The 25887-nt window shown below is 39.3% G+C and overlaps 2 protein-coding genes across 2 annotated transcripts; one reads left to right on the top strand and one right to left on the bottom strand.

The window, feature by feature from the left end:
• The first annotated feature begins 5478 nt into the window (after positions 1–5478).
• Positions 5479–10835, top strand: TIPIN (TIMELESS interacting protein). The gene is made up of 8 exons (XM_080351434.1): positions 5479–5521; positions 5869–6026; positions 6694–6787; positions 7698–7773; positions 8373–8495; positions 8807–8870; positions 10126–10323; positions 10673–10835. Exons 2-8 carry the CDS (start codon positions 5894–5896, stop codon positions 10822–10824), a joined length of 840 nt encoding a protein of 279 aa, XP_080207560.1. The 5' UTR covers positions 5479–5521; positions 5869–5893; the 3' UTR covers positions 10825–10835.
• A 1241-nt stretch (positions 10836–12076) lies between these two features.
• Positions 12077–25283, bottom strand: DIS3L (DIS3 like exosome 3'-5' exoribonuclease; the record flags this gene model as incomplete). The annotated part of the gene is made up of 16 exons (XM_080351416.1): positions 25225–25283; positions 24479–24607; positions 23685–23820; positions 22492–22668; positions 21497–21575; positions 20820–20999; positions 19633–19802; positions 18711–18872; positions 17761–18008; positions 17031–17123; positions 15787–16320; positions 14797–14951; positions 14518–14696; positions 14041–14186; positions 12464–12638; positions 12077–12388 (listed from the first exon to the last, which is right to left on the bottom strand). The coding sequence occupies exons 1-16, from the start codon at positions 25266–25268 to the stop codon at positions 12077–12079; spliced, it is 2919 nt and encodes a 972-aa protein (XP_080207542.1). The 5' UTR covers positions 25269–25283.
• Positions 25284–25887: the final 604 nt, after the last annotated feature.

Here is a 25887-nt window from a genome sequence, read left to right as displayed (position 1 = left end):
TTCCTAGGCAAATCGTATGAAACAGCTCAGGAGATAAAAGGAGTTATGTGTATTTGACTTTTCTGAAGAGTGACAATGCAATCCTGCCCCTACTGCTGACATCTGCAAAGAAATTTGGTAAAGATGGAAACTCAAAGGCCTGTACCCTGAGAAGTTATCCATTAAGCAGATTTCTTCTACTTTCTGACACAGCTGAGAATCTCTTACCACTACTACTGTGAATTTTTGTACTGTACAGTGCTCTAATCTCTCAACAAACGTGACACACCTAGAAGACTCTACAATTACTCATAAATTTGTTTAAGTGGTAAATTAAATCTCTTGCAGACACAAGTGAGCCAAGAACTGAAGCAGAACAGAATGACTTGGTGCTAAGGTGGTGGTTAATGGCTCAGTACTGAGTCAAAGCACAAAAAGGCAGGTTTTCTGGCAGTTCTGGCACTGACCATTATAACTGGTATTATATTTCTGTGCTTTACGGCTTTTGCCTAAGAGCAGAAAAAGATCAATGCCTAGAAATGCCACTCCTCCCTGTGAGGCAGCTCCAGCACCATGTTTGTGTCTCTGGGCAAGGCTGGGAACTGCTCCCCTGCTCCGGGAAAGAAATAGAGAAATTGGGATTTATATAGTTACAGTTAGTTGAGAATTTTTACTTTTGTGTTATTTTCCTTTCTTTTTTTTCTATAGGATTAAGGCACTGGAGTAAAACTGAATGACTAGCACCTGCAGTAAGTCATGAAGTATCAAGTCTTTCTACACTAAAATAATCTTCTTTGTTCTGAAGAAGACACTGAGTTGCAGCTGAGGTTGTTTTTCTCTTCCCACAGCTGTGTGTGGGGAAATGCAAGGATTCTCTTGTCTGAAACACTGAACTCCTTCACAGAAAACGTGAATATTAGGCAGGTATTGAAGGCACAATTACTATATATGCCCCATATAATTGCAGTTGTGCTATGCTATAGTCGCCCACAAGAGTTATGCAACTCTTTGGATTCTATTATGTTGCAAAGTCTGGCCTCTTTTCATCTGTAAAAATATCACAAGGAAGTTTCTGTTTTCTTGTAAATATTTGGACTGAACAAACGAGAATTTTAGTTGTGAACTGTGAATTTGCATATAGAGTTTGAATTATTTTTCTCCTTGTAACACTGGTTTCTGCCATCAGAAAAAAACTACACAGAGGAATGACTGGCTATACCTGCTGAAAACTGTGGGGCTGGTGTGCAGAATGGTTGAAACACAGCAATAAAGAAGTGTGGATCACACTGACTGCAGAGTAAAGTCCATAATTAAAATTAAAATGTAAATACTTTGTATAAAGAACCACTCTCACCTCCATATGTTTTCATTTTCTGTGGTTTGCAAAAGTAAAATAATATTTTTAACCAAAGTAGGAATCAATGGTTTTATAGAAACTGAAAGGAAGGACGAATTTCCCTATCTATTATGTGAAAACGCTGTATCTTTTCTAACATCTTACCCATTTCTAAAGTAGAAACGTTCCAGTTATTCTTTTCCCAGCTCTGCCGCTCAAAGACACGCTCCCTCCATCCAGTTCCAGCTACTACGAGACAGCTCCCTCCTCTGGGCCACTTCACACTTGCACCGCAAACATGGGGAATGTGAAAAATCACTGAATTCACTCAGCTGTTTTAAAGCCCCCTTGACCTGTAGCACGGAAACAAAGGTATTTTGAATTTCCACTACCGTACCCCTGGAACCTCAGAGGGACCCAAGAGCTGGGTGGCCTCTGGGCTTTGCTCAAAGCCACATGAAAGGCACCTTATTTATTTTGTTGCTGTTTATTTTTTATAACGGCTGTCACACAGATCTACGTAAGCGTATGGAACGACCAGTTTTCTTTTATATGATTATATAGCACACTTAACATGTTTCAAGGTTGCTGTAGGATGGTTTGAATGTCTGTAAAACAAACAGAATTAACTTCAGTGTATTCACAACTGAAAATTAAGGATTTTTCCCCACCCAAACACACGTTTTGAGAATTTGAACATTCTCGGTGGAAGGAACTGCATTTTGCTTTACAAATGGGTGTTTCTGAAGGTGAATCATGCAGGAAAAGGCAAAGAAAAAAATAAAAGGTAGTGTATTCTCTATGAAAGGCTTCTAAGCAGGGTGATTTTCTGATTTTTTTATTCCACCACTGCTTGGGAAAACAGAAGTGAAATACACCCTTGTAAATAGAAATTGATCCAATAGGCTTGTCTTCATTACCACTTTTTTTCCCTCATGGAAACCTGAATTTTATCTAGTTTCTTGAATGAAAAGGAAAACATTACTAGATATATTAACTGCATCACTAAATTAGCCCAACTTGTAAAACTTGATTGCCACATAAAGCTGCATATTTTCCTGACAAAACGTGCACATCAAATGTTATTTGTAATATTTAATGCTTCTTAATCTTTTTAGTGTTTAGAAGAGCAATTTAAGGAAATAATTACTACCATAAGCAATGGAATTTAAAAAGTCTGATTCCAATTTGATTGAAATTGGCCAACAGAACCAAAAATCACTAGAAGGGGCTGACAGACAAACTGGCTTTCAAACAGCCAGCGATTACAACCTTTCTTGCACATTTTTTCTGCAAGAAACAGGTATTGAATAGAACACCGTAGATCAAATCACAATCTTAATTTTTTAGTAACATACTAAAAAGCTTAGAAATTAATGTTTAAGGTGACTGTATAGTGTAACGTTTAGATTAGATTAGCAAGGTAAAAATCATAAATAGCTGAAGTTTGCTAAATCCCTAAGATGTGGTCTCCCACTAACATAGCTGCAATGGTACCAGTTTTGCCGAGGATTTACTGCATGAACAGCTTTTCCAACATAACACTTAGAGGGTTTTTGCAGAACAAGTATTACTCCCATAGGAGTAAAGCCCTTCCAATGTAGAGGCAGTCAATTATCCATTTTACAGATTTTCTTTGCCATATATTAAATATAAAACAGAAAATTAGACAGAAATATAACATAAAGTGCTAATTTTCTGCAGTTTTTCTAATGAAATGACATTGTTCAATACAGAAACAAGCAATATCTCAGTTTCACTTAAACTAGAAACCAGAAGTGTTTTCTAGAATAGAGGCAAGCTATGTTGTTGGATTGTTTGTGGTTTTTTTTCTTTCCTAACTTATTACTTTATCAGCATGTGGCTGGTTATTCATTTCCTGAGGAAAAAACAATAATCAATGCCTGCCAGGTTATGCTTTTCATTTAATTAGGAACACAGGACTGGAAGGAACCATATAGGTCATCAAGCCCAGTCTCTAATTAAACGCTTTTCAAAAAATATTGATTAATCAATGTTGCATAAATGTGGTAGGTTTCATAACACCGTATTGCTCTGCAGACGTGCTTTTCTGATTTAATCATTTTATAGCTTTTTTTATACTTTTCCAGCACTTTTGTAACGTAAAACAGTGACTGTTATTTTCAGTGCAAAGAACCCATCATTTGATTTTCAGTAATTTTACGACACAAATCTTCACAGTGTTTGGAGCTGGAAATTAGCAGCACTTGATCTAGAATTTTTAATACATCTTTGTGATTATTTTCATAGATCATGCATTTCAGTCAATTGAAGAAATTGACCATATCTAAAGAGTTAAGACAAATTGATTCAATGCTAACAAATCCATTAATGCATTGTTTCTATATTTAATGTATTTTTTACTATAAAAGATGCTGCTGCATTTGGGAATACAGTTTAAACATTAACTGTTGAAATAATTTTGACTAAAGGATAATATTTTTTTTAAATTGGAAAGTAACTGCAATTGATTTTGTCATGTTAGAAGGAGTACATTAAATTACCAGAAACATTATTTGTCAAATTCAAATTAATAGAGAAATAAGGAAAAACCAATCAAATGTATTAGTATTTGACATTAATTCAGCCCATTTTGCTTAAATGACAAGCCTACCATTTGAGTCAGATACACTTCTACGGAGTGACCTGTAAAAAACACCAACATTTTTCAGATGGAACAGCACTGGAGATCACAGCATGGAGCTTCTGTACTATTGTTCCTGAAGCCCAAGTCCTTAAAATGGCATTTTATGTGCACAGCTGCCAAATCTCAGAGGGCTCAGTGTATTTGTTACAGCCTGGACAACTGCAGACTATTTAGATTTAAGCTGCCAGAAGGCTCACAGGCAGCATCTGTATAGAGAGAGTCTTGGGGTCGCTACCTGTCCTGGGTGTCCTTTTCTTCAGAGAAAAGGGTGAAAAGGGCTCTACAGACACTATTTTAAATCTAATTTCTGGCAGCGATTCATCATGGGGCCTAGCAAGCTTGGATACTTTGAATAAAGTTCTCATTCCCATCAACTTTTACAGAATTACAGAATCCCAGACCGACTGGGGTTGGAAGGGACCTCTGGTGACCACCCAGTTCAATCTACCTGCTAACACAGGGTCACCAGAGCAGATCACACAGGAATGTGTCCAGATGGGTCTGAATGTCTCCAGAGGAGACTCCACACACGCTCTGGGCAGCCTGGTCCAGGCTCTGGCACCTCACAGCAAAGAAGTTTCTCCTCATATGGAGTTTCTCTCACATGGAACCTTCTGTGCTTCAGTCTGTGCCTGTTGCCCCTCAGCCTCTCTTTGGGCACCACTGAAAGGAGTCTCATCCATCATCTTGACACCCACTCTTGAGATATTGATCACATTGATAAGATCCCTCTCAGCTTCTCTTCTCCAGGCTGAACAGCCCCAGCTCTTGCAGTCTCTCCTCATAAGAAAGATGCTCCAGGTCCCTCATCATCCTTGTAGCTCTCCGCTGGACTCTCTCCAATAGTTCCTTGTCCTTTTACCTGAAGAAGTGTCACTTATAAAAACTAAGTCGAGACGCCTCAGCGGCCCAGCCCAGCCCGGATGCTTTTGGCGCCAAAAGCGTGGCCACGGCCCTCCCGCGCATGCGCGCCGCTCTCCTCAGTCGACCCCTCCCGGAGCTCTCGCGAGATCCGGGTTTATCGCGGCGCTTCCCGAGCGCGGTTGTTCGGCGGGGCCCGCGGAGCCGCTCGCCGGGTGTGCAGGGGAAGCGCTGGGAGTTCATTCCTCTCTCCCCTGAGGAGGCAGCGAGGAGCCCGCATCACCCTGTTCCGTCAGCGGGGCAGCCTCGGGGCCGCTGTGCCGGCGTGAAGGGAGTGGGACCTCCGTGGCACCCGCAGGTTGTGGCTGTGGGGTCTGGCCCTGGAGACCCCGCGGGCTCCTTCACTGGCCCCTCTCGACTGCCTCCGGCTCCCTGGGAGCTTCTCAGCCCGGGATCTCCCCTCCGAAGGTCAGTGCAAGCGGAGCTGCCCGGGGGTGTCCCTAAAACCGTCTGAAAAACAGCCTTCCCGTAAAAAAGAGCAGTTCCTGGAACCTTGGGAGTGTAGCCGCGGTGAGACTGGGTCACCCTGAACCCGGTTGTGCTGATGTGCTGGAGTCTCCGGAATTGGCTTTGCTAAAGGAGCCGGAGTAGGGCAATCCTCCAGGCTGCATTTTTAAGTGAGTAAGCAATAAATCAGAGTAATTATCGCCCAGCCCCCCCGTAGTCTTTGATATTCAGGGCTGTGAGTGGCGAACAGCTGTATTGATAGGTGCTTTTGTTGTGTTCTGTGACCAGTACCCACCACTCCCAAGTGACTTCGATGAGTTGAAACATGAAAAACCCTTATATTATTCGGCCTGCTGAGGCTGGATTGTGTCATCCGCCTGCATGCTACTGTTTCTTAATTTGTGTGACATCATTTTTTCTGGCTGGCAAATCTTTTTTTCTGTAGAAGTTGTCGACATATTGTACATAATTGATGTTTAGCTGCCTCTCTTTAAATGCATTTGCTGTTATCCTGTAGGAGGGGAACAAGTTCTTCTGTGGCAATGATGGACCCTTTGGAGAACAACTTGTTTGATCTTCCTGATTATGAGAATACAGAAGATGAAACGTTCCCACCTCTTCCACCTCCTGCCTCTCCTGGAAGAGACGATGTCGAATGGGCTCAAGCAAACGGAGGTGAACCCCTGCGACCCCTAAAGATCCCATTTTGCAGTATAGACAATGAAATGCTGTGAAATCAATATTACTGGCACTGTACTTCACCGTCTTGCGTTTACTGCATGAAAACAGTCTTGTGTAGATAAGAAAGCAATTCATAAATTTAAATTGGTATTGATCCTATGATTCCAAGCCTGTGGGAAAAGTTTGATTTTGTAGATGCCATGAAAATTTGCACACAAATAAATTTTTACAAAATTCAAGCTTTTCTAACAAAATGTCAGTGAAGATAATTATACAGTGGTGATCTACAGTTACCCTTTATGACTTGGCTTTCAGAAAAGAGTGTTGAATGTAATATTCCAGGGAGGTATTGGTTGATTTTGTAGAACATATGACCTAGAAAAAATCCAAGACACGTCAGGACAGTAAAACATTTCCCTTTCAATGAACCTACTTTGTTAGAAAAGTTGATTCCTCAGTATATTTTGAAGAGACTGATTTATTTCTAATCTGTCTTGTGGAAGAAGCAAGGTGAAATAAGCAGATGTTTGTTTGCAGTACTATACCTGCAATGGAATACTGTTGCCTTTTTGATAGGGTAGAAACTTAAAATTTATATGACTTAATTGTAGTTGATGACAATTGCATTATAGACTTAAAAGTATGTTATTTGCTTTATTAGAACCAGATGGAAACCAGCAGTCGCAAACGAAGGATTCTGCTGTAGCTACACGGAGAGCAGTTAAACGACCGATGCCTAAACTGGATGCCCAGAGGTAATTTTTTTACAGAATATTTCTTTCTGTGATGAATTTGGTATATGGCTGTGGGGAATGATTAAGGTTACCGTGATCCCTGCTTGGTCACAGCCAAGTGATAGAGTTTTGGAGATCAAAGTGCCTCTTGCGTGCTGTATCTCAACCTTTTTACTCCTTGCTTACCTGTGTGATGCTATTACTAGTTGTAACTCGAAGACTTGAAGTCTCTCTGGGATTTAGTATGTGACTAATAATTTAAAATATTTTTTATTCATACATAGGAATCTTCCAGCTGAATATTTTTTATTTTGCTTCAGGCATAGTATTATAGATTTCTTTATTTAATAAAAGTGTGCTTCAAAATAAAATCTCAATATAATGATGACTTTAAGTTACTACTTAAAGTACACTTACACCTGACTTATGTACAAGTTGGATAAACTCTGTATAAAGGATTTTAATATATATTTTAATATTTTTTCACTAAAAGTGGTGTAAGTTCTTTATAAGCAATGGAAAGAATCTGAGCTTTCAGTTTCTTCTGTTTTAAATACACTGGTGAAGTTAGTGATACCACAGGTGGATGCTCTGCTCATGCATCTAACTAGTTTTTACTTGACCTGTATAGATACAGGAACTGACTTTCCATGTAATCAAAACAAAAAAGCTCCTTGGACTAGAAATATATGTATGGTGAATTTTCCAAATAAGTCTTTGGTCTTGCAGAGTCTTTATCCTATTTTGTGCATTTTCTTAATGATTTCTAATTCTGTACATCTTTCGAGTAGAGCTCTGAGGCTTTACGCTATTTAAAGGAATATGAGGTTGGTTGTGTGGTTTGTGGGTTTTTCGTTTTATTGTTTGGTTGGTTTTAATTTAAAAAAGAAAGTGTGGGGTTCAAATAACTTCACCCATTTCCTAATAACAGGTTAATTTCAGAAAGAGGACTTCCAGCCCTGAGACACTTGTTTGACAATGTAAAATTCAAGGGTAAGGGGCATGAGGTAAGACACAGTGAGCTCTTGTTTGGTTTCCTGGGAGGTTAATATAGATTTGATAGGTTCCTGCACATCTGATACAATGAGAATTGATATTACACTCCAGTTAGCCAGCTTTCTAACAGTGTTTGAACTTACACTGATGGGGTTTTGTAGTTGCAAATATTAAAAACAAAGCACCAAACAAAACACCTAAGCAATACTGCTCATCTGAGCAGAAATCTTTACTAGATAAGGTTATCTAGATTTACATTTTTCTGTGTTCTGAATTTCACAATAAATGCCAGCTGAGCCCGTGGATTTTGTTGCAGTTTGGGTTCAGACCTGCGTTGCTGAAGGGCAGCTTCTCAGAAGCCTGCCAGATGTTCTACAGTACATGCACATACTTTCCCTGAACTCACGTTGCTGTTCTGATAGCTTGAAATTGCACTTATGGATTGATTGTGGGAGGAAAGGCCACCCAAGCATTTGTGTTACTTAAATTTTCAAGAGACTTTCAAGCTGCAGATGCTTACTATTTTCAGAAATGTTACTGTGGTGTTTCCCTCTGCGGTCTGTTGACTTTGCCACCTTTTACTAGCTGGATGTCTTGTTTTATGGTATAGGCTGAAGACCTGAAGACCCTCATACGACATATGGAACACTGGGCTCATAGACTATTTCCAAAATTGCAATTTGAGGATTTTGTTGACAGAGTAGAGTCTTTGGGAAGCAAGAAGGAAGTTCAGGTGCGTATGGTTTTTATTGGGTTCGTGCAGAACTGAGTGGTGTTATAGGTAGGTTTAGGAGAGCAATTACGCAAGAAAAGATGACCTAAATTGTGGAAGAACGCTGCTTCATCTGGGTAGGTGGTAGATGAAGGACTAGGAGAAAGATCCACAGCAATAAAAGTTGTGAGTCAAACAGACATGTTGTGAAAATAATGTGTTTTTTTAATCAAGTATAAAGAAAAAAATCAAGAGTAGTATTAAAAATTCAGCAATGTTGCACAAAGGATTGTTACAAGTGAAATAGCAGTATTTTAATCTCTCGTTTGCAGACCTGCCTAAAGCGAATTAGACTTGATCTTCCTATTTTACATGAAGACTTTGCAAGCAATGAAGGTGTGTGCGTTATGCTGTCTTTTCAGTTGTTCAAAGCTTAAAATTGCTTCCACTCTTACTGCTTAGAAATGAATGGTTTTGATGCTTTTGTAATGTAGAAGAAATTGTTGAGTGGTCCTCTGTTTTAAAACCAAGCCTTCAGTGGTACTCAGATTAAAATGCTACATATATAAAAATAAAAGTGTGGTGGGGTGTACTGAAAGGAAATGGAAAATGGGTATTATTACCAGCATTGTTAGAAATACTCTTTAAAAAAACCAAAACAAAACTGCAATTATTCTGTGAACATACTGGTTTGCATTGTGCCCTGAGGAGTGTCTGGGCTGTGACATGTGGCTGTCTTCAGCGCTAGCTGCATCTGCCAGAAGTGGAATGCAGCTGTAAGCAGCCACAAACAGTAAAGCGAATGGTTCCTGCCGACAGTGTCTGTCAAGCTATCAGATTTTTCTGTGCGATGGTTCCATACATTTGTAGTTAAATGCAGTGCTGATGGGTTATTGAACCTATTAATGAGCGTTCTGCTATAACTGGTCATCTTCAGCTGAAAAACGTGAGCAGGTATCTTACAGTTTTGCAATAAAAACTGAAGCCAGGGTATTGCATTGAAAATCAGGCAATTCTCTGTTCACAGGCTCAAAGTGGTGCAGAGGCACAAGCGTACTTGGCCTTGGGCACTCTTTCAAGAGTGCTCTGCTTCTCTGGTGGTGGGTGTTTGTCTAACAGAGCTGGGCTGCCTCTGTTTTGCATTTTTTATTGTTGCCAAATGAGTAATAATAGTAGCACAACAAATTCAGAAGTGACTGTTCAATGCCTGTGTTCAAACTTCTGATTTCCATAGCTGGTCCTCCCACCTCCCGAAGGGCAGTGTTGTATTAGGAGGGCTGGGAAGAAAATTATGTGGCCTTTCAGTGAAGATTGTCTACATTTACCCTTCCCACTTAACCTACAAGCACAGCTCAGGATTACACACTTTTTACACAGAGCTATGCCTCTCTAAATTCAGGTATTTATTGTTGGGTGTCTGGGATCTCTGCCAAGCGTTTGTTGTGTACTTTGAATATCAGGTTATGTGGACCTAGGCAGAAAATTGCCCATTGAAACTAAATTACAGAATGACCTTTAGCTGTCAATACAACTTTAAAATGTAGAATGTAGATGCCTTTAAAATGTTCTCGCAACAGATACTTAGCAGTAGATCTCTCTCTGGGTTCGAAGTGTTAATTTCTGCCCCTCCTACCTCCTCATTTTTAACTAGATGGTGGAGGGGAAAGCAACGGGCTGGATACAGCCACTGAAGATGCCCATTCCTGCTCTGGAAACGTGGAAGAATTCACTTCTCTGCCTGGCACAACCCTCACGGAGGAGCAACAGCAGCGAATGCAGAAGAACAGGCAGCTGGCCCTGGAGCGCAGGCAGGCGAAGATGCAGTGCGGCAGCCAGCCACAGCACACCGGTAATCAGCTCTGAGCTTCAGCCCTAACGCTGGGAACACTAGCCTAAGCAGTTAAAGGAAATGGTAGTGATGGCTTTTGGCTTTACTATTAAATAGCAAAATGCGTAACTCTCAAATTTAAACTCTCTTCCTGTAGTCAGACTCCTCCAAAGCTAAGTCAGAACTATTCTTCCTAGCTGCCACACCAAGTTGTGATTGCTTTGTCTATGAAATGAAATTCAAAATTGCTGGTTGTCTCTGGCATTAGCTTTCCTGCAAACTCTGATTCTGGTGATAGAAACTGCAGTTAAACATACAGCAACAATGTTTCCTCATGGCAGGAAATTGGTTTTGTTTTGTTTTTCAACAGAGTTCCCCATTAGTTCCTCAGAAGAGGAGTTTACTACTCCAGTTGCTCAGGATCCCTCTGACCTTATTGAAGACACTCAAGTTACCACAACCAAAGTAGCTGTTACAGAAGCTGAAGATAGAGAATTGGAATGTGCCAGTGAAAAGCAGTGACTGTTCCCCCAGCTTTGAGTGACTTTCTTGACCAAAAGACCCCAATAGTTAAGTACTATCTTGATACTGAAACATTGCTGGCTCTTTGCTCTGACTCCAGAAGCTTCATGGACGTCTTCACCATGACATCTGTATTGTCTCTTGAAACTGCAGATGAGTAACTCTGTACTTTGGAAAACACAACAAAGATCTTCATCTGCATTCGAGACATCTCTTCCACCTCCCACAGCATTCTTTAGGAAATGTTAACAAGTTTTTTACCTACTTTGAATTTCGTTTACAACTTATGTCAAATGGAATTAGCTGGGATATTGACAGGTGAATTTTCTATTAAAGTTGGGTTTTAATAGAGGGTATGTAAAATAGCAGCTAGTGCTATGTCTGAACAGCTGTTGTGGATTTTTTTTAACTTGCTTAGCAAGTACCTGTATCTTTTTCTTATAAAATGGAAGCTATTAAATTGCAGCAGTCAAACCTGAAATTCTTCTATGAGGCTGTTACAGCTACAGACCCTCCAACCTTCCCCATCCCTTGTGTCAGTCAAACATCTCTTCAGACAGGGACAGCCCTTCAGGGGACACATTCTGGCTTCGACTGCATCAGTTGTCTTCCTTCAGCTGGCTCTGTTCTCTCAGCTCTGTTTCACCCTCTTGCTACAGTCTCACTTTTTTCCTTCTCGCACAATCACTTTTCCCTTTTGTGGGACGAATAAGAAGCACCACAGCGGTAAAGCTGTGAGATCAGTGTTGGCTGTTGTTCCTAACAGAAACTGAATTTCTGGAAACTGAGTTAAGGTAAGAGCAGCACTGACAGCAGATGAAATAAGTTAATGTCAATGGGTGTTATTTTAGGCTGGATAGGCAGCTAAGGGATTTCAGTAAACATAGATTTGGTATTCTAGATCATCATGCAGGAGTTTGTTCTTTATAACCTTGTAGCTATAGTGCACAATAGCCAACAGCTGTAGGAAATACTTAGGTTTTAAGTAGTTTCCTGTGTTGTCCATACATTTTTGAATGATAGTCAAAAGAATTCAACACACTGCCTTTAGTCTGGAAGATGAGGTTTATCATATATAAAACCTTGTAAAAATTCATACATGTTCATAATCAGATAAAAATAATTCTTATATAAAATAGACATTTAGTTTCTTCTTAAAAGGACTTTTGAATATTTAAATAGATCGCTTTTAAAAAACAATCATATGAAGTGAAAGGAGCAGAACATCAAGCAGCTGTTGCTGGGTCAGGGCTCAGGTTCTAATGTCAGCCGAAACATCTAACAGCGCCAACTCCCTGATCTCCTCCAGCAGCTGGTACAGGCTCCTGCCCTTGCTCTGGCAGTACTCCTGGTAGTCTTCAGCCATCACTTCAGCTCTTGAGTTTTCTTGGGCGCGCTGGGCTGCCTCTGCCGACTGGCTGACGGCTTTTACCAACTCAGATTTCACCACGTGAAAATTCTTCTGGGAAACTTCTGTGGCGGGAGCCTGGTACGGTGCGTTCCTGATTATTTCAAGCTTGATTGTATCAGCATGGCAGCGGGAAGTCTGCACAAGTATTTTTACCTTAAAAGCAATACAGAAATTATTTTATCTCTGATGGTGCTATTCCCTTTTATTTCCTTCAGATTAAATACTCACTGTAATATGATCAAAAAGGCTTAAAGTAACGGATTCTCCAGTAGTTGTAGTGGAAGTAATTTTATCCTGAAAGCGATGCAGTGACCCAGGCTTCCACTCACAGCTCCTGTCACCTTGACAAGAGATGACTAAGCCTTCTTTGTTTTTCATGTATGCAGCAGCTTTGATTCCGTATCTAAAAAAAAAAGGCAGGTGAGCAGAGAGAAGCTGTTCTAACAATTTTCACCCTTATCAGTTCTGATTTTGAGATCAACAGATGTGAGTGAGGATTATATAAAAGCAACATAAAGGGGCAAACACTGTAGCCTGATAAACCCTGCTGCAGGGACACTGACGCGTGTTGTCAAAGAAACTCCCGCGGTACACGAAAACAGCGTGAAGATGGTGACTGTGCAGAAAAAGTAAAATACAGTCAGTGATCCATTATTTGAGGTGTTGGGTGGAGCCTGGAATGGGCAGATGCTGAAAGGAGAGCTGTGTTACAGGTTATTCCAGCCCAGGTGAGGAAACAGTTGTTACTGCCAGACCAGCAGCGTGCTTGCACAGGGCTTGCTGGGAGTGTTTTGGCTCCTCAGCCATGCACCTAATTCACCTGCAGCGCTGGAGACCATGGGCCTCCATTGAGCTGCTTTATATCCAGGGATCAAGCAGCCACTGGCTGTATTTGTGAAGTCCAGGGATTCATGGAACAGTTCCTTTACCCATCATCCCTGGAGAACATCTTTTGGGGTTTGTTTCTTCCTGTTTTTTTTAAAGGAGAGTTCTTAGACCTACACTTCTTGTACCTGTAGTAGTTGGGTAGCTGGGTGTTGCTACCAGCAATACAAAACCACAAAGGTTAACTAGTAAGGGAGAGGAAACGTTTTCTTCCCTCCAGCTTGAAGAGCTGGCTGAGTCTTAGCAGAGGGAACCCTCTCTGGTTCTCAGGTGGGCAGTTCCTTCCATCATTCACTAGTCAACTTATAAGCAGGATGCAGTTAGTATACTTCAAAATACTGATTTAAAAGCTCAGAAATTAAAACGTACTGTTAGCTTCATGCAAAGAGTTAATTTCTACTTGGATAGACCAGAGGCAGAGATGAGATAAGCCAAACTGCCTTAACAGCACCATGGAAACATTCCTTTGCCCCTGCCCTGCTGCCTGTGAGAGCAGCTGTTCTGAAGGCGCTCCTGCCCTGTGTAAACCTGTCTGTACTGAAGCAAAAAAGCACTGAAGAACACATGGCTTCACGATTTGCAAATTTAAAACCACCTTTAAATAATGACTTCCTGTGGTTAAAAAAAAAAAAGGCAAAATATTCCTGTTCTTTGCTACTTGGGCAAAAAATGGCCTTTTAATGGTTAGAAATAAATCCATATTGTGCAGCGTAGTCTCATCATGCCCTCACGGGAACTCTTGTTCAGAGTCCATGCGTAGAAAAGCGCTGCTTAGGATTTACAACAAAACTTAAAATGCAGTCATAGGTCAACACCAGGCTCCACCATTAATATTTCTCAAGCACCAGAGGTGTCTTGGTGCCATTCTAGTAACTCTTAGGTCTTATTTTTAAGCTCAGCCCAAGCTCAAAGCAACTCACCTTGGTACAAAAACAAGCACACCGTTTGTTCTAATCGAGTAAATCACACCGTCTGCTATGCAGCGCTCATCTGTTTCTGGGGTTTTGTCTTTGAAGTACATGCACTGGAAGAGCTCGGTAGACTGCTTCTCAGCATGCTGGGCTGCCTGCAAGCACCCCCCACGAAAAAAGATAAATATTTCAACAAGGTTTTTTGGCTTTGATGTCCATAGTTTCTTTTTCCTATTACTTACTCCCTTACCTGTCTGCTAGAAAAATTACATCTACAAGGAAATCCTGCATGTAGTATAGGTGAAGTCTGAGGTCACTTTTACTACCACTCTCAGAAGACAAATGACATTTAATTAAAAAAAAAAGTGATAAAAAAGAAGTGATACTATGGCATTGTAGTACCCAAAAGCCACAGTCGGAACTGGTATCCTGTTCCGTTGGGCAGGATACGAACATGCAGAGACACACGCACACTGAGCATCTTACCCGGTTTCTGTTATTAATGTGTCTGCACAATTCCTCAAGATCCTTATTACTGAATACATTTTCCTTAATGTCTCCTTTACTGTCCTTCAGAGTTGCTGCCATCAGGAGTCTGTGGACAACAATATCAGCGTATCTTCTAATTGGCGATGTGAAATGAGTGTACTTCTCCAAGGCAAGTCCTACCAATTAAAAAAAAAAAAGCTAAGCAATTAAATGCCTCCCGCCCAACAGTTCAGAAATAATAACAGGAATAGCATAAGAAGTAAAGTGCCAAGGTACCATAATGATGAAACTCTTCCTCAGGACAAGAGCCGGTTGAGAAGTACAAGGCGTTAGACATGGCATGAGTGGCCATGGATCTCAGCAGCTTATTGACAATTGGATCCTGTGGGTCGTGTGCTTTATTCAGGGATTCTGCCAATGTTTTATTAGACCTGTCAAAAAAGTGTTAATTTTGAAGAACATTATGCTATCCCTGATCATAATAGGTTACGGTTAAAAATAGCACACAAAAGCACATAAAAATTTATGAATAGTTATTAATTTAAAAATAGGAATGACAAGCAGAATGATATTAAAACTTTCAGCACAGTTTAAGAACAGCTCTGCTCTAGGAAAATGTTTAGAAAAAAGCCTGTTTTCACCAACAGGCCTGTCTCCTGCAACCTGGAGAACTAAGAAGGGCTGGAGCAAAACCCATTCTGTGCAGGCCAGAACAGACAGTGAGCTGGTCCCAAACCTGTTCTGCACAGGAGAGCACAGACAGAACAAGGTGACATCCAAATAAAAGGAGGAACCAATGATGCCCTTCACACTCCATTTCCAGAAATGATGCCTCCCAATGCTGTGAAGCTCACAGTCTTATCCTACAATCTTAATGAAGTAATTCTGAATTATTTTGAGTCATTTAAAATTATGCTATTGCACAGAATTAACTTGATTTAAACAAGTACTCCCTTACACTAACAGAGCTTAACCACTACATACCGACCAAACAAATTTTTTGGGGGTATGTCTAAAATCATTCAGATACTGCCATTTTCGGTCCAGCCAGCAGAATGCAGGCAGGCACTCTTACTTAGAACATCATCTACTGCTCACAGACAGGTTAAGGTAATATATATATATATTTTTTTTTTTTTTGAGAATTGCCATACAGTGTCTATTAACATTGATACTGAGAAGTGTAATGTTTTGTGACAGTAGCATAGCCAAACAGTTGATCGTTTAACTTTTAATTAAGCACTTAAGATAAGTAACAAAAGATACCGTGTGTCTATTGAGAAACCTTTGGAACTGGCACACTCTCGAAGTTCAGTAAAAAATTCCTGTCGTGGTGGAGGGTGTTGACGCAACAAAGCTTGATGAGGAAAATTTTCTGAAATCTTTTTTGCCACCCAGTGGTTGGCAAGAATCATACATTCCGCCACCGTCTCGTGCACCTCCAGCGGCTGCTTGGGGATGAGATCATGGATATTATGTTGATCATCCAGCTGCACTCGGATTTCTACCCCTTCCAGTTCCAGAGCCCCACAGCTGTCCCGCTTGGCTCTAACATGTCGCGCTATATCGGTGAGTTTTGATATCGCCCAGACCAGTTCAGCCAACTTCTTCTCTCTGGTTCTTTCATCCAGGTTTTTCAATTCTGGGATATCACCAACAGCACTTGTGTCTCCATCTAATAATCCCTGTGCCGTTTCGTAAGCCAGCTTGTACGCAGACCGAATGATGGTTTTGTTGTAGCAGACTCTCAGCACTTCGTACGATTCCTTTTCTAGTTCCCACAAGACGCTTACAGCATACCTTAAAGATAAGATCACAATCCCAGAAATAGTTCTGGTTGACTTAAACTACTATTTTGAGTGCATCCAACTGTTACAAATTTACAGGTTTCATTCTGTTTTTTACTGGAAACCTTTTTCTTCATAAAACAAATCAATGGCTCAGCGATGCCACTACAGCACCTTCCTTTGAGTGTCATTTATCACAACCTAATAAAGGAGGACCAACTATGTCAGCAGTATTTTCACTCCACCTGTTGAGGCAGAGTACCCCTATACAAGGCCACATCTATTTTAAAGTACAGCTCCAGTGAAATAGCTATTTTTATGCTTTTTGATTTTATTAGTCAGATGCATCCACTATGAACATATCTGCACCTTGCATATCCTAATACCAGCCAGGCAACTAACCCTGTAAATTGTAATAAAATGGGGTAACAGCACATTTGAGGAACAGGACAACAGTGCAAGCAGTGACCATTCACATGGGTTCAGGCACTGCAGACTGAAACTCATCTGAAAAAACACGTGAAAAACAAAGATGCCTTCACCTTTAGGCTGCTGTTTAAATACAAAGCAAATTGCTCAAGGTATGGGTAAACACTATTGAAGGATGAAATAGTCACTGTATAATGTATTTCAGGTTTTTGTGACTCTCTACTACTTTACTTACAGATAGTAAGAAATAATTCAAAGAGCAAATGTGTAAGCAGTTCCTACACCGAATCTTACCTATCAAGTCCACTGAGCAGAGAGCAGATGTCAGCGCTCAGGACGGAGGGCAGCATGTCATAACGACGATCTGCTAAATAGTAAGTTGTTGCCCTGAGGAATAAAATACATTTACTATTCTTCTCACAAGGACTCACTGGTGTGTATCTCCCAAGCAGTTTGCGGTATAAGCGTAACTTCAGCAACCCAAGACACATAGCATGATTTTAAAAGGTTATTCTTACAGAACACACACGTGCAATACTGAAATAAAATTATTTAAATAACTATTTGCACAGTATAAGCCCAGTTTTGCCTTTGTTGGGATCTTCAGCTGCCATTAAGGCCAGAACTAGGGCCTTAGAACTAGAACAAAATATGGTCAACTAAGAAGAGGACATTTAATGGCTGTACTAAACATCTCTGCTGGCTTTACAGTTTACATTTCTTTGCACCTACAAAGAATACATTTCATAAAGTGATTCAGCAGTTCAAATTCAAAACAGTGGCAAAAATGGAAAAAAAGAACAGAATATTTGGCATATTAAAACATGAGATTGAATATTAAAGCATAAGCCTGCCAAATATTCCTGGAATTAAATTCATGTAAGATTTAATTCCATTTTGTGGGTGTTCTATTTTCTGTGTGAAGATCCAGCTCCCTTGGAATGCAAACAAGTGGTGTTTCTTTAGAGCAGCATCACAAACGTCTAAGCTCCATAAATCTTCTAATATTTTAAAAATTATTTACCTTGCTCTGGCCTCAACATCAGTGTAAGAATTTGCTGCCACGAACTGGGTGACATCAGCAATGTGGACACCCAGCTCAAGGTTCCCGCTAGGCAGAGATCTAACGGAGAGCGCGTCATCCACGTCCTCGCAGCCCTTTGGGTCAATGCTGAAGATCAAGTGCGTATCTCTTAAGTCAAGACGCTTTTTTTCCTCCTCTGGATTCACTTTCCATGGATTCTTTGAAGAACTCACAGGCATTTCACTCATCTGTACACAAACATTATTGATGAACAATTATAACTTTTCTACAAAAAGAAGTAAACAAATTAGATTCAATTAGCTTTTCCTTTTCTACTCTGTTGATTATTTTGTGTGCTTTTTATCCCAAATAGTTCCTTTCTTGCATTTTCCAAGTCAGTCTACCACATCTACTTCACAAAAAGCATGAAACAGAATTGAAAAGTATGTTACACACGGTATTAACAACTGGTATTATTGTGGTGATACTGCAGCTCTGGCAAACATCACCTCTGTATATATATGTTTTCTTTGCATACTTTTTCTTTCAGTTAATTGTAGGTATAATCAAAATACTTATCTATGAGAGCTGGTTGCTCTCCTGGTTGAAGACAAGGATTTAAGCAAAAGATCTCAGTAGCTCTGGGCCTTTAGGATCAGTACCATAAACACACACTAAAGTCAGTAATATCTTAAAATCTACCTCAAATTAGAATTAAGAGTTTGTAATTATCTTCTCACAGCAGACAGATTACCTTCAAAATACTCTGGAATTGAGAATTTGTTGTATGTAAAGAACCACAGATCCAAATGTAATTCCAGAAAAATAATCTATGAATAGTTTTCAGCTTTTAAAAACCTGTTGGCAACCAAGACGTTCAGCTGCAAGAGGATCCCTCTCTTCGAGAAACAAGACCCTGGAAATCAACAGAAATAATCACAAAGACTAACCTGGATTTCTGAGAAAGGGGCAACACAAATGCTGTTCTCCACCAGAATAGCTGCAATTTCCCCCTCAAGATCTCCGATTTTTCCTAGAACTCTCACAAAGTGTCCATTGGGATATACAGACGTAGATTCCCAAGAATCAATACGCACAACAACCCTGTAATCCTGCAGTAAGACAACTCTGTTAGAACAGCAACCTGCTCCCGACCAGCCATCAGCAGAAATACTCCTGCAGGGGCAAACAACGCTATCCAGAGACTGCACCTCTAAAAACTGGAGAGAAAGGAAAAAGAAACCCACAAAGATAATTACTATTTATTTCCTGATCCAAGACCCATTCGGGGTCATTATACAGAGAATCTCTGTCTTAAAGCATAAAATAGAAAAGCTAAACCAAGATGTACACAAATACACCAGAAGAAACACAACTGGAATTTACTTCCTGGCTGTGAAGAAGTACTTAACATTGCAGGTAAAAACAGCTAAAAAAGAACAAATCCACATTTCTTCTTTCTCTAGCAGTGCCAGGCTAATCATCACAATTCATTATTTGTTGAAAAGCTCATATTGCTTTCATCAAAGTCATACATAGTCATAGATCCAACAAAGCCACAAGGGCTATTACAATTGAAACCCCTAATATGACATTTAATTTATCAGAAAAAGAAAAAAAAAAGGCAGCAAGTAGTATATAAATGCTCAGGGTACCTGGACTGTGTCCCAAATTCAGAACTCAAATAAGCTTTGTTGCCAGAAGGTGATGCAGTTTTGACAGGAACTGAACACAGTCCTTCAAGGCAGAAACTGAACTTCTCTCACAGACCTAGCTTTATTAATAGTTTTACCCATGTTTTTGCCAAAATAATTATATTTAGAGCACAATTTTGTAGGAACACAGACTAGTGAAACACAGTTTTCAAATTACCTGTAATGCTTCAGCCTGCTGAGTACTGATGCGGATTTTGGGAATTCGGTAGTCCCAGGGTGTAACAAGGACTTTCTGAGCGTTCCTGCCCTGGGACTGGCTCTCTTCTTTAGAGGGGAAAGTGACCACGTAATCCCTCCAGTTCTTCTGAATGATTCCAACAACTTTACCTTTTAATAAGGAATATTGTTGGCTGTACATTAAAGAGTTAAACAGGAACACGAAAGCAAATATGTGGGATGTATAGAAGATTCAGTGCTTTGTAATATGAATTAATGTGTCCAGAAATGTGCATAACAACTGCTAACAACATACGGTATGCAGCCAACAATACAAGTTTGTTGTAAATTATTGTTGGCACAGAGAGATTTCAATGAGCTTTTGTTTATATGGAAACTAACTTCATTGTATAGATTTCAATCAATGGTACATAAATTATTCAGAGATTCCTACTACTACTGCAACGTGGCCAATTCCAGTAAAAAATACAGAAAATTTTAAATAGCAAAAATCAAAATCAAACATCATTTTCTTGCAGGAAGAGAATCAACCTCCTAAAACATTTAACTCTGACCTCAGCAACCTATTGTTTGTTTAGATGTAGCTATATCTGCAGAGTAATATTTTCAAATCAGACTAAGTTCTCATGGCACACAGGCATGTCACATTGTAATGGAAGCTGGATACTTCTTCACCTAACAAAAACATGTTCATCTTGAGCATTATTTGTCATCAAGGAATTAAAAGGATGCTGTTACCCTTTTGTATAATCACCAGTGATAGTGGGGGACCCTGGTAATTGGTCTGTATTAGAAGGGCAGTTCATGTCTTGTAGAGCTGTGAAGAATGACAGCATGCATTTGGGTAGCAAAGTATTCCAAACCCAGTATTTCAGGAAGATAACTAAAATAATACAGTTATTTCTGAGAAATAAATTGAAAAGAAAATTAAAGAGAAAAAAAAAGGGGGGTTGCATATAGAAATAATCTTGTTGGGATATGTTAGAATGCTTTCATTTGGGATAATCACATCAAATTTACTGTGCTGAAAAAAAAAAGTGACAATGACAGAAATGGAAAGTAGGGATTATGTAATGAATATAATTAATGTAATGTATGTACAACAGAGCTTGGACCACGAGAGTGAGGTGACGTTAACAAACCGTCACCTCACGCCATCTGTTTTACCTGTGGGCATTGGGTCACCAGTGGTGTCTGCAGGTGCTTTGTCCTCGGTCTCATTTTCACAAAGGGCAACGGTCCGTCCTTTCCATTCCTGCACAGGCAGTAACTCAACAGCTACCACATCACCATGGATTGCACGATTTCGAGCTTTGGCCCCATAAATGAGGATGTCACTTTGAAGTTCTAAAATTAAAAGAAAGAGAACTATAAACTGCTAAAAAATCCAAACCCCTCCACTCTTGGCGGCATTCCGCTGAAATAACAGAAAATTATGTCTGCAATATGATTTCTTCCAAAAAGCACTACTGGCAAGTAATTAATACTGCCAAAAAAATTTACACCTTTTCATTTTTTTTAAGAAGATATTAAGCAAATTCTTGGATTAAAAAGCAGCATAGGCTGAGTTCATTGTTCTTAGGCAGCAGCTTTAAAAACACATAACAGTTAAACTGCAGAAACGATTGCCACAGGATTCTGGGCAGGGTCCAGAAGAAAACAAGTTTAAAAAAAAATATAAGTACATTGAACAGTGGTTTGACTGCAGGGTCTGTCACAGGAACATTTGAATGCACTAATTAGTGAAAGTTGGGACACTATATGTGCACAAGGATATCAGGCTGTTCCTTCAAAGGGATTTATTACTAACCCATACCAGAAAGACAATACCGGCATCTTTTCACCTGTTTCTTTGCTGCCAAATCCCTGAAGTCGAACAAAAGCTTCCAGTTGTGCTCTGTGCTTATTGACATTCAGCGTTCCCTACAAGAAAATAACAAATCAATGAACAGAATGAAACAGCCACACCTCTAAATAGCCAACTTTAAAGTACAAAATTTCTGGTTTTACAATTATTTTTACACAAATTAGTAGTTTTTATTGATATGTAGGATATTTTGAACACAACTGTTCTCTCTATAGAGGAAGAATGTACAATGCAGAACCTTAAGTACTCACTTCTGGAAAAGAATGGTAAGTTCTTTTAAATGCTCGATTTAATTGTAAGATGGTAAAGGTCATTTTATTCAAAGCGCAGACAGTGTAAGATTACTTTTGCTGCCCGACTTGATATGGAACCTGGAGTTATTCCTACAAGAAAGAAAACCCTCAGTCTTTTTGTTCATATTCTATTTCTGCCTCACTCCTGAAATTGTCAAGAAAAGAACAAATTACTACCTCTGATTCTTTAAATTATTTTTAAGAGCAGGACACTTGTCCAGCAACAATCCATATTAAGGCCCTGAACAGCCATAAACCCATAAATTAATTTCACTGACTGAGAGATCTCAGTGCAAATGAAGTATGAAATGCTGCTCTTGTGCAGCATTATTTATGTTTAGGAATGAGATCTAGCTGCTTCATATCATGCCTAGTTTTTCAGTTTACAGGTATATCACATATCAACCTGAAGACAAATCCAGAGCAAATTTAAGATCCTCAACAGCAATTCTCATCTTAACTCTTCCAAGAGGAAAAAAAACCCACATGCTCACAAGACAAAGTAAGTGAATATTTTTATAATCCAAATCCCTTCCATCCTCTAACTCTTGCTTTTTTGTTTTCTTTCCCTCTTCCCACGACAGCGATATTTCTTTATCTAATCAGTCAATTCAGGCAACTGAAGGGACCAAGCACAAGACTGCATTATTCTGTGTATGCTCTTGATATAGCAAATTACCTGTATGTATCTTCCAGATTTGATTCCAGCCTCCAATATTTCCCCAGGTAAATGCTCAGGATATTCTTTTCCACTGTTTTCTTGGCTTTCACTCTCCCGTTCACGCCGAGCTTGAAGTATAGAGTCAAAGAGTTCATGGGCAGCCTTTAAGTCAGGCCAAAAGTTATCCAAGTAATTCTGTGTGTGCATATAGAAACAAACATGAAAATATTTAGAGGACACTGTTAGAGGACACTTCCTTTGGAAAGCCCATAATGGACATGAGCCGTCTCATATGCTGTACTCAAACATCATTTCCAAGTGGTAATGATGTTTCTGCTCTAAACGCCACAGATATGTTTGAGATTCAACCAAGCAAATTTGCTAAATTTAATACAACAACAGAGGCGTGACTGTTAAGACAGCATCCTAGACTAGAGATTCACAAACTTTTACTACCAATATACCCCATCCAGGCTGCATGCTTCTTGTAAAGTGTCGCAGCAGAAAAATCAAACTGACAACCCACTATTATTAATTATTTTATTTACACTTTTAATGTGATTTTGTTTGCTACATTTGGGCCACTTTCCATTGCCTCATAGCAATTAAAAAAAAAAAACAACCAAACAACAAGCACCATAATTTTTATATAGCGTTAAGGTAAATCTATTTGGTCCTCATTTTACTCAACATCCTTTCACAGCTAAACATAAAAATCTCATCCACATATACCGCTGAATACAAGTGGTATCAGGGATCAACAACTAAATGAAAAATGAATTGTCTTCCCATGCATCACTGTACCCTAACTAGTCAAGGCTGAAGTAAATGGGCAGAATAATACTGATGGATATTCAGGCTACAGCTCTTTATGGACTGCTTGCACTACAGGTTTAGACAGCTGAGGTAACTGATTATTGTTCATCAATGCCAAATTCTTGAAAAACAAGGAAAACAATGAAAAGACCTCATAAGAAAGATGACCTCTATCTTTCATGCTGCTGGTTTTCTTTTCAGCTCTCTAGTTTGCTCATTGCCACCATTTTTTATGACATTCCCATGACTGACATCTTTGCTTTCTTTGATAAATGAAGACATGAGTTAACATCATAGATTTCTTTCAATGCATTATACATTGGGCTTTATTGTACTTGCTTCACCATTTTTACACAGCATAAAGGAAAGCTGCTTCTATTTTTCTGGCACATTACCTTGAAGGAAATCACAAACACTCCTTCTGTTTCATTTCCGTACTGCCCGATAGCATCTTCATCTTCTGTTACCATAACAACTGGCATCTGACTCAAGCAGTGATTATAATACCAGACTGCTGCATTGTAAATACTCCTAGGAAAGCAAAGTTTGAAATAAGATTTCTGGCATACCTCATTTACCACTTGCAAGACATTTGCAGGCTTTGTATAAAGCAGACTTTGGTTTAACACACATAGTTTGGAGATATATACACCAAGCTACATAAATCTGATAGATCAAAAAATTTTTATGTGCCATACATAAGCACCAAAAGAACAGAGGAAAATAAAACGTTTCCTCTCCAATACACTGACTTGTGCCCTACTGCAACATAACATATTGTTCCTCTGAGTGAAAGTTTGTAAATGCAAGTTGGAAGTGCCAGGACACCAACGCTGCAGTGTTTGCAGGCTATCAAACTCAGCATCTAACATCCCAGTAAGGTGTGTGCGATCTATTATGCAAAAACATTGTTTAAAATGGCTGCGTAACTTTAAAATGATCCAGCTTTTTTTTTTTTTACCATTATTGCTTTTAATTAAGTATATTTTTGTCTATTTTCCTCAGACAACAATGCTGATGGTCTCTTAATCACAAAAGGACAATCTGGACTCTCAGTTATTGTGAACTGTTCCAGAGCTAAGCAGAGCAGGAATATCATATCAACTCTAACACATCCAATGCACGCAAATATTCCTAAATACAATGTCATGATGCTGTCCACCATAATACTAGACAAGTGAAAACAAACCTGGTTTGCCACTTCTCCACAGATTCTCCCTTCTCTCTTGGCAAATAAGAATGCTGGTGGAATTCATTAGCAAACACAATACAGTCGTGACGGGCATCCTTTACTAGATTTCGTAACTTGTTGTATTGTCTGGAACACAAAAAATATTAATATAATCTTGTGTTTTCCTTTGATAATACTGTTTTAACTACAGATGAAAATACAGCTGAAAAACTGAAGGAAAAATACAAAGAAATGCATTCACACGATTGCACCATTGATGATAAAACCTAAAACATGACCTGTAAGCAAGCCCTTCTAATGAATGCTTCTGATATTAAACATATGTTATGGCAATACATAGGTTAGTGTCTGGTACCTTAAGTACCACACAATAGTGTTAATACAAGTGCTCAGTCTTTATTACAGCAAACCAAAAATATGTCCATAATCTGGTTGTGACACATGATATATCATTACTGCAAAGTCCCCTTAATTCCTGTCACAAACCATCTAATTAGTTAATAATGCTACAGGTTTAATATCACTCCTATCAAGTGACAACTATGACAGGCATTGAAGTCTATGGATCACAAAAGATTACAGTTCTTTCCCTTCTCTAAAATTAGATTAAGATACTTGAAAGACCTTAAACCAAATTAAGCCCAGTACATTTGCTGACTTTGGGTTACCATGATTAAATATACATTTTACAAAGTTAGTGTCTTCAATCTAAATTAAAAATAAGTTTTTTATAGGATAAGTACCTGCGTCCTTTCTGATGTTGCACAGCTTGACATGCTGTTTGCATGAAAATAATCCCTTTCAGTTCCGGCAACTCGAGAATCTCAAGGTAATCTTGAACAACCTTGCAGTCAGGTACAACATAATGTGTAACATCATCTGATAACAATTTGCCATCTAAAATATAATTCAGAGTTCAAATGTTTAGCCTTTCAGTTGCAATACTAGTTCCTTAAAAATACTTTCAGATGTCAGGAAATTAGAGTTGCGTATCCTCAAAGGTATAAATATCTCTTTTTCTGATGAACAGAATTATGACTGCAATTCTGCGCTACATTCTGTAAGATTTGTGACAGCACTCTTCTGCATCCGCCAAAATTTACTGCAAATTCTATCCAAATGGGTGAAAAAGATCCACTTTCATTATGAGAAGGATGTAACTTAAAGAGTGTAGGTAACAGTACTTTTTTCTCTACTTCCATATGAATAAAAGAAACTGTACATCTGCCACATAAAATCTTTTCATAGAATTTTCAGAGTTTCTAGAATGATGGGTACTTCTGTCACACTGCTGCCACAGACCTCTCTATTCAACATTATCCATTTACAGCAGGCTCTTTTTCTATATTTTTACATAAAAGAATACAGGTACGGGTACACGTGGAGAACAGCTACTGCAGAGAGAA

This window comes from Nesoenas mayeri, assembly GCF_963082525.1.
Source record: "Nesoenas mayeri genome assembly, chromosome: 11".
NCBI classification, from domain to species: Eukaryota; Metazoa; Chordata; class Aves; order Columbiformes; family Columbidae; genus Nesoenas; species Nesoenas mayeri.
This window is presented reverse-complemented; position numbering and strand designations above follow the sequence as displayed.

Coding starts and splice junctions, on each gene's coding strand:
- TIPIN (XM_080351434.1), top strand. CDS start 5,894: ATGATGGACCCTTTGGAGAACAACTTGTTTGATCTTCCTGATTATGAG. Junction 6,788..7,697: donor CCTAAACTGGATGCCCAGAG/GTAATTTTTTTA, acceptor TCCTAATAACAG/GTTAATTTCAGAAAGAGGAC. Junction 8,496..8,806: donor GAAGCAAGAAGGAAGTTCAG/GTGCGTATGGTT, acceptor TCTCGTTTGCAG/ACCTGCCTAAAGCGAATTAG.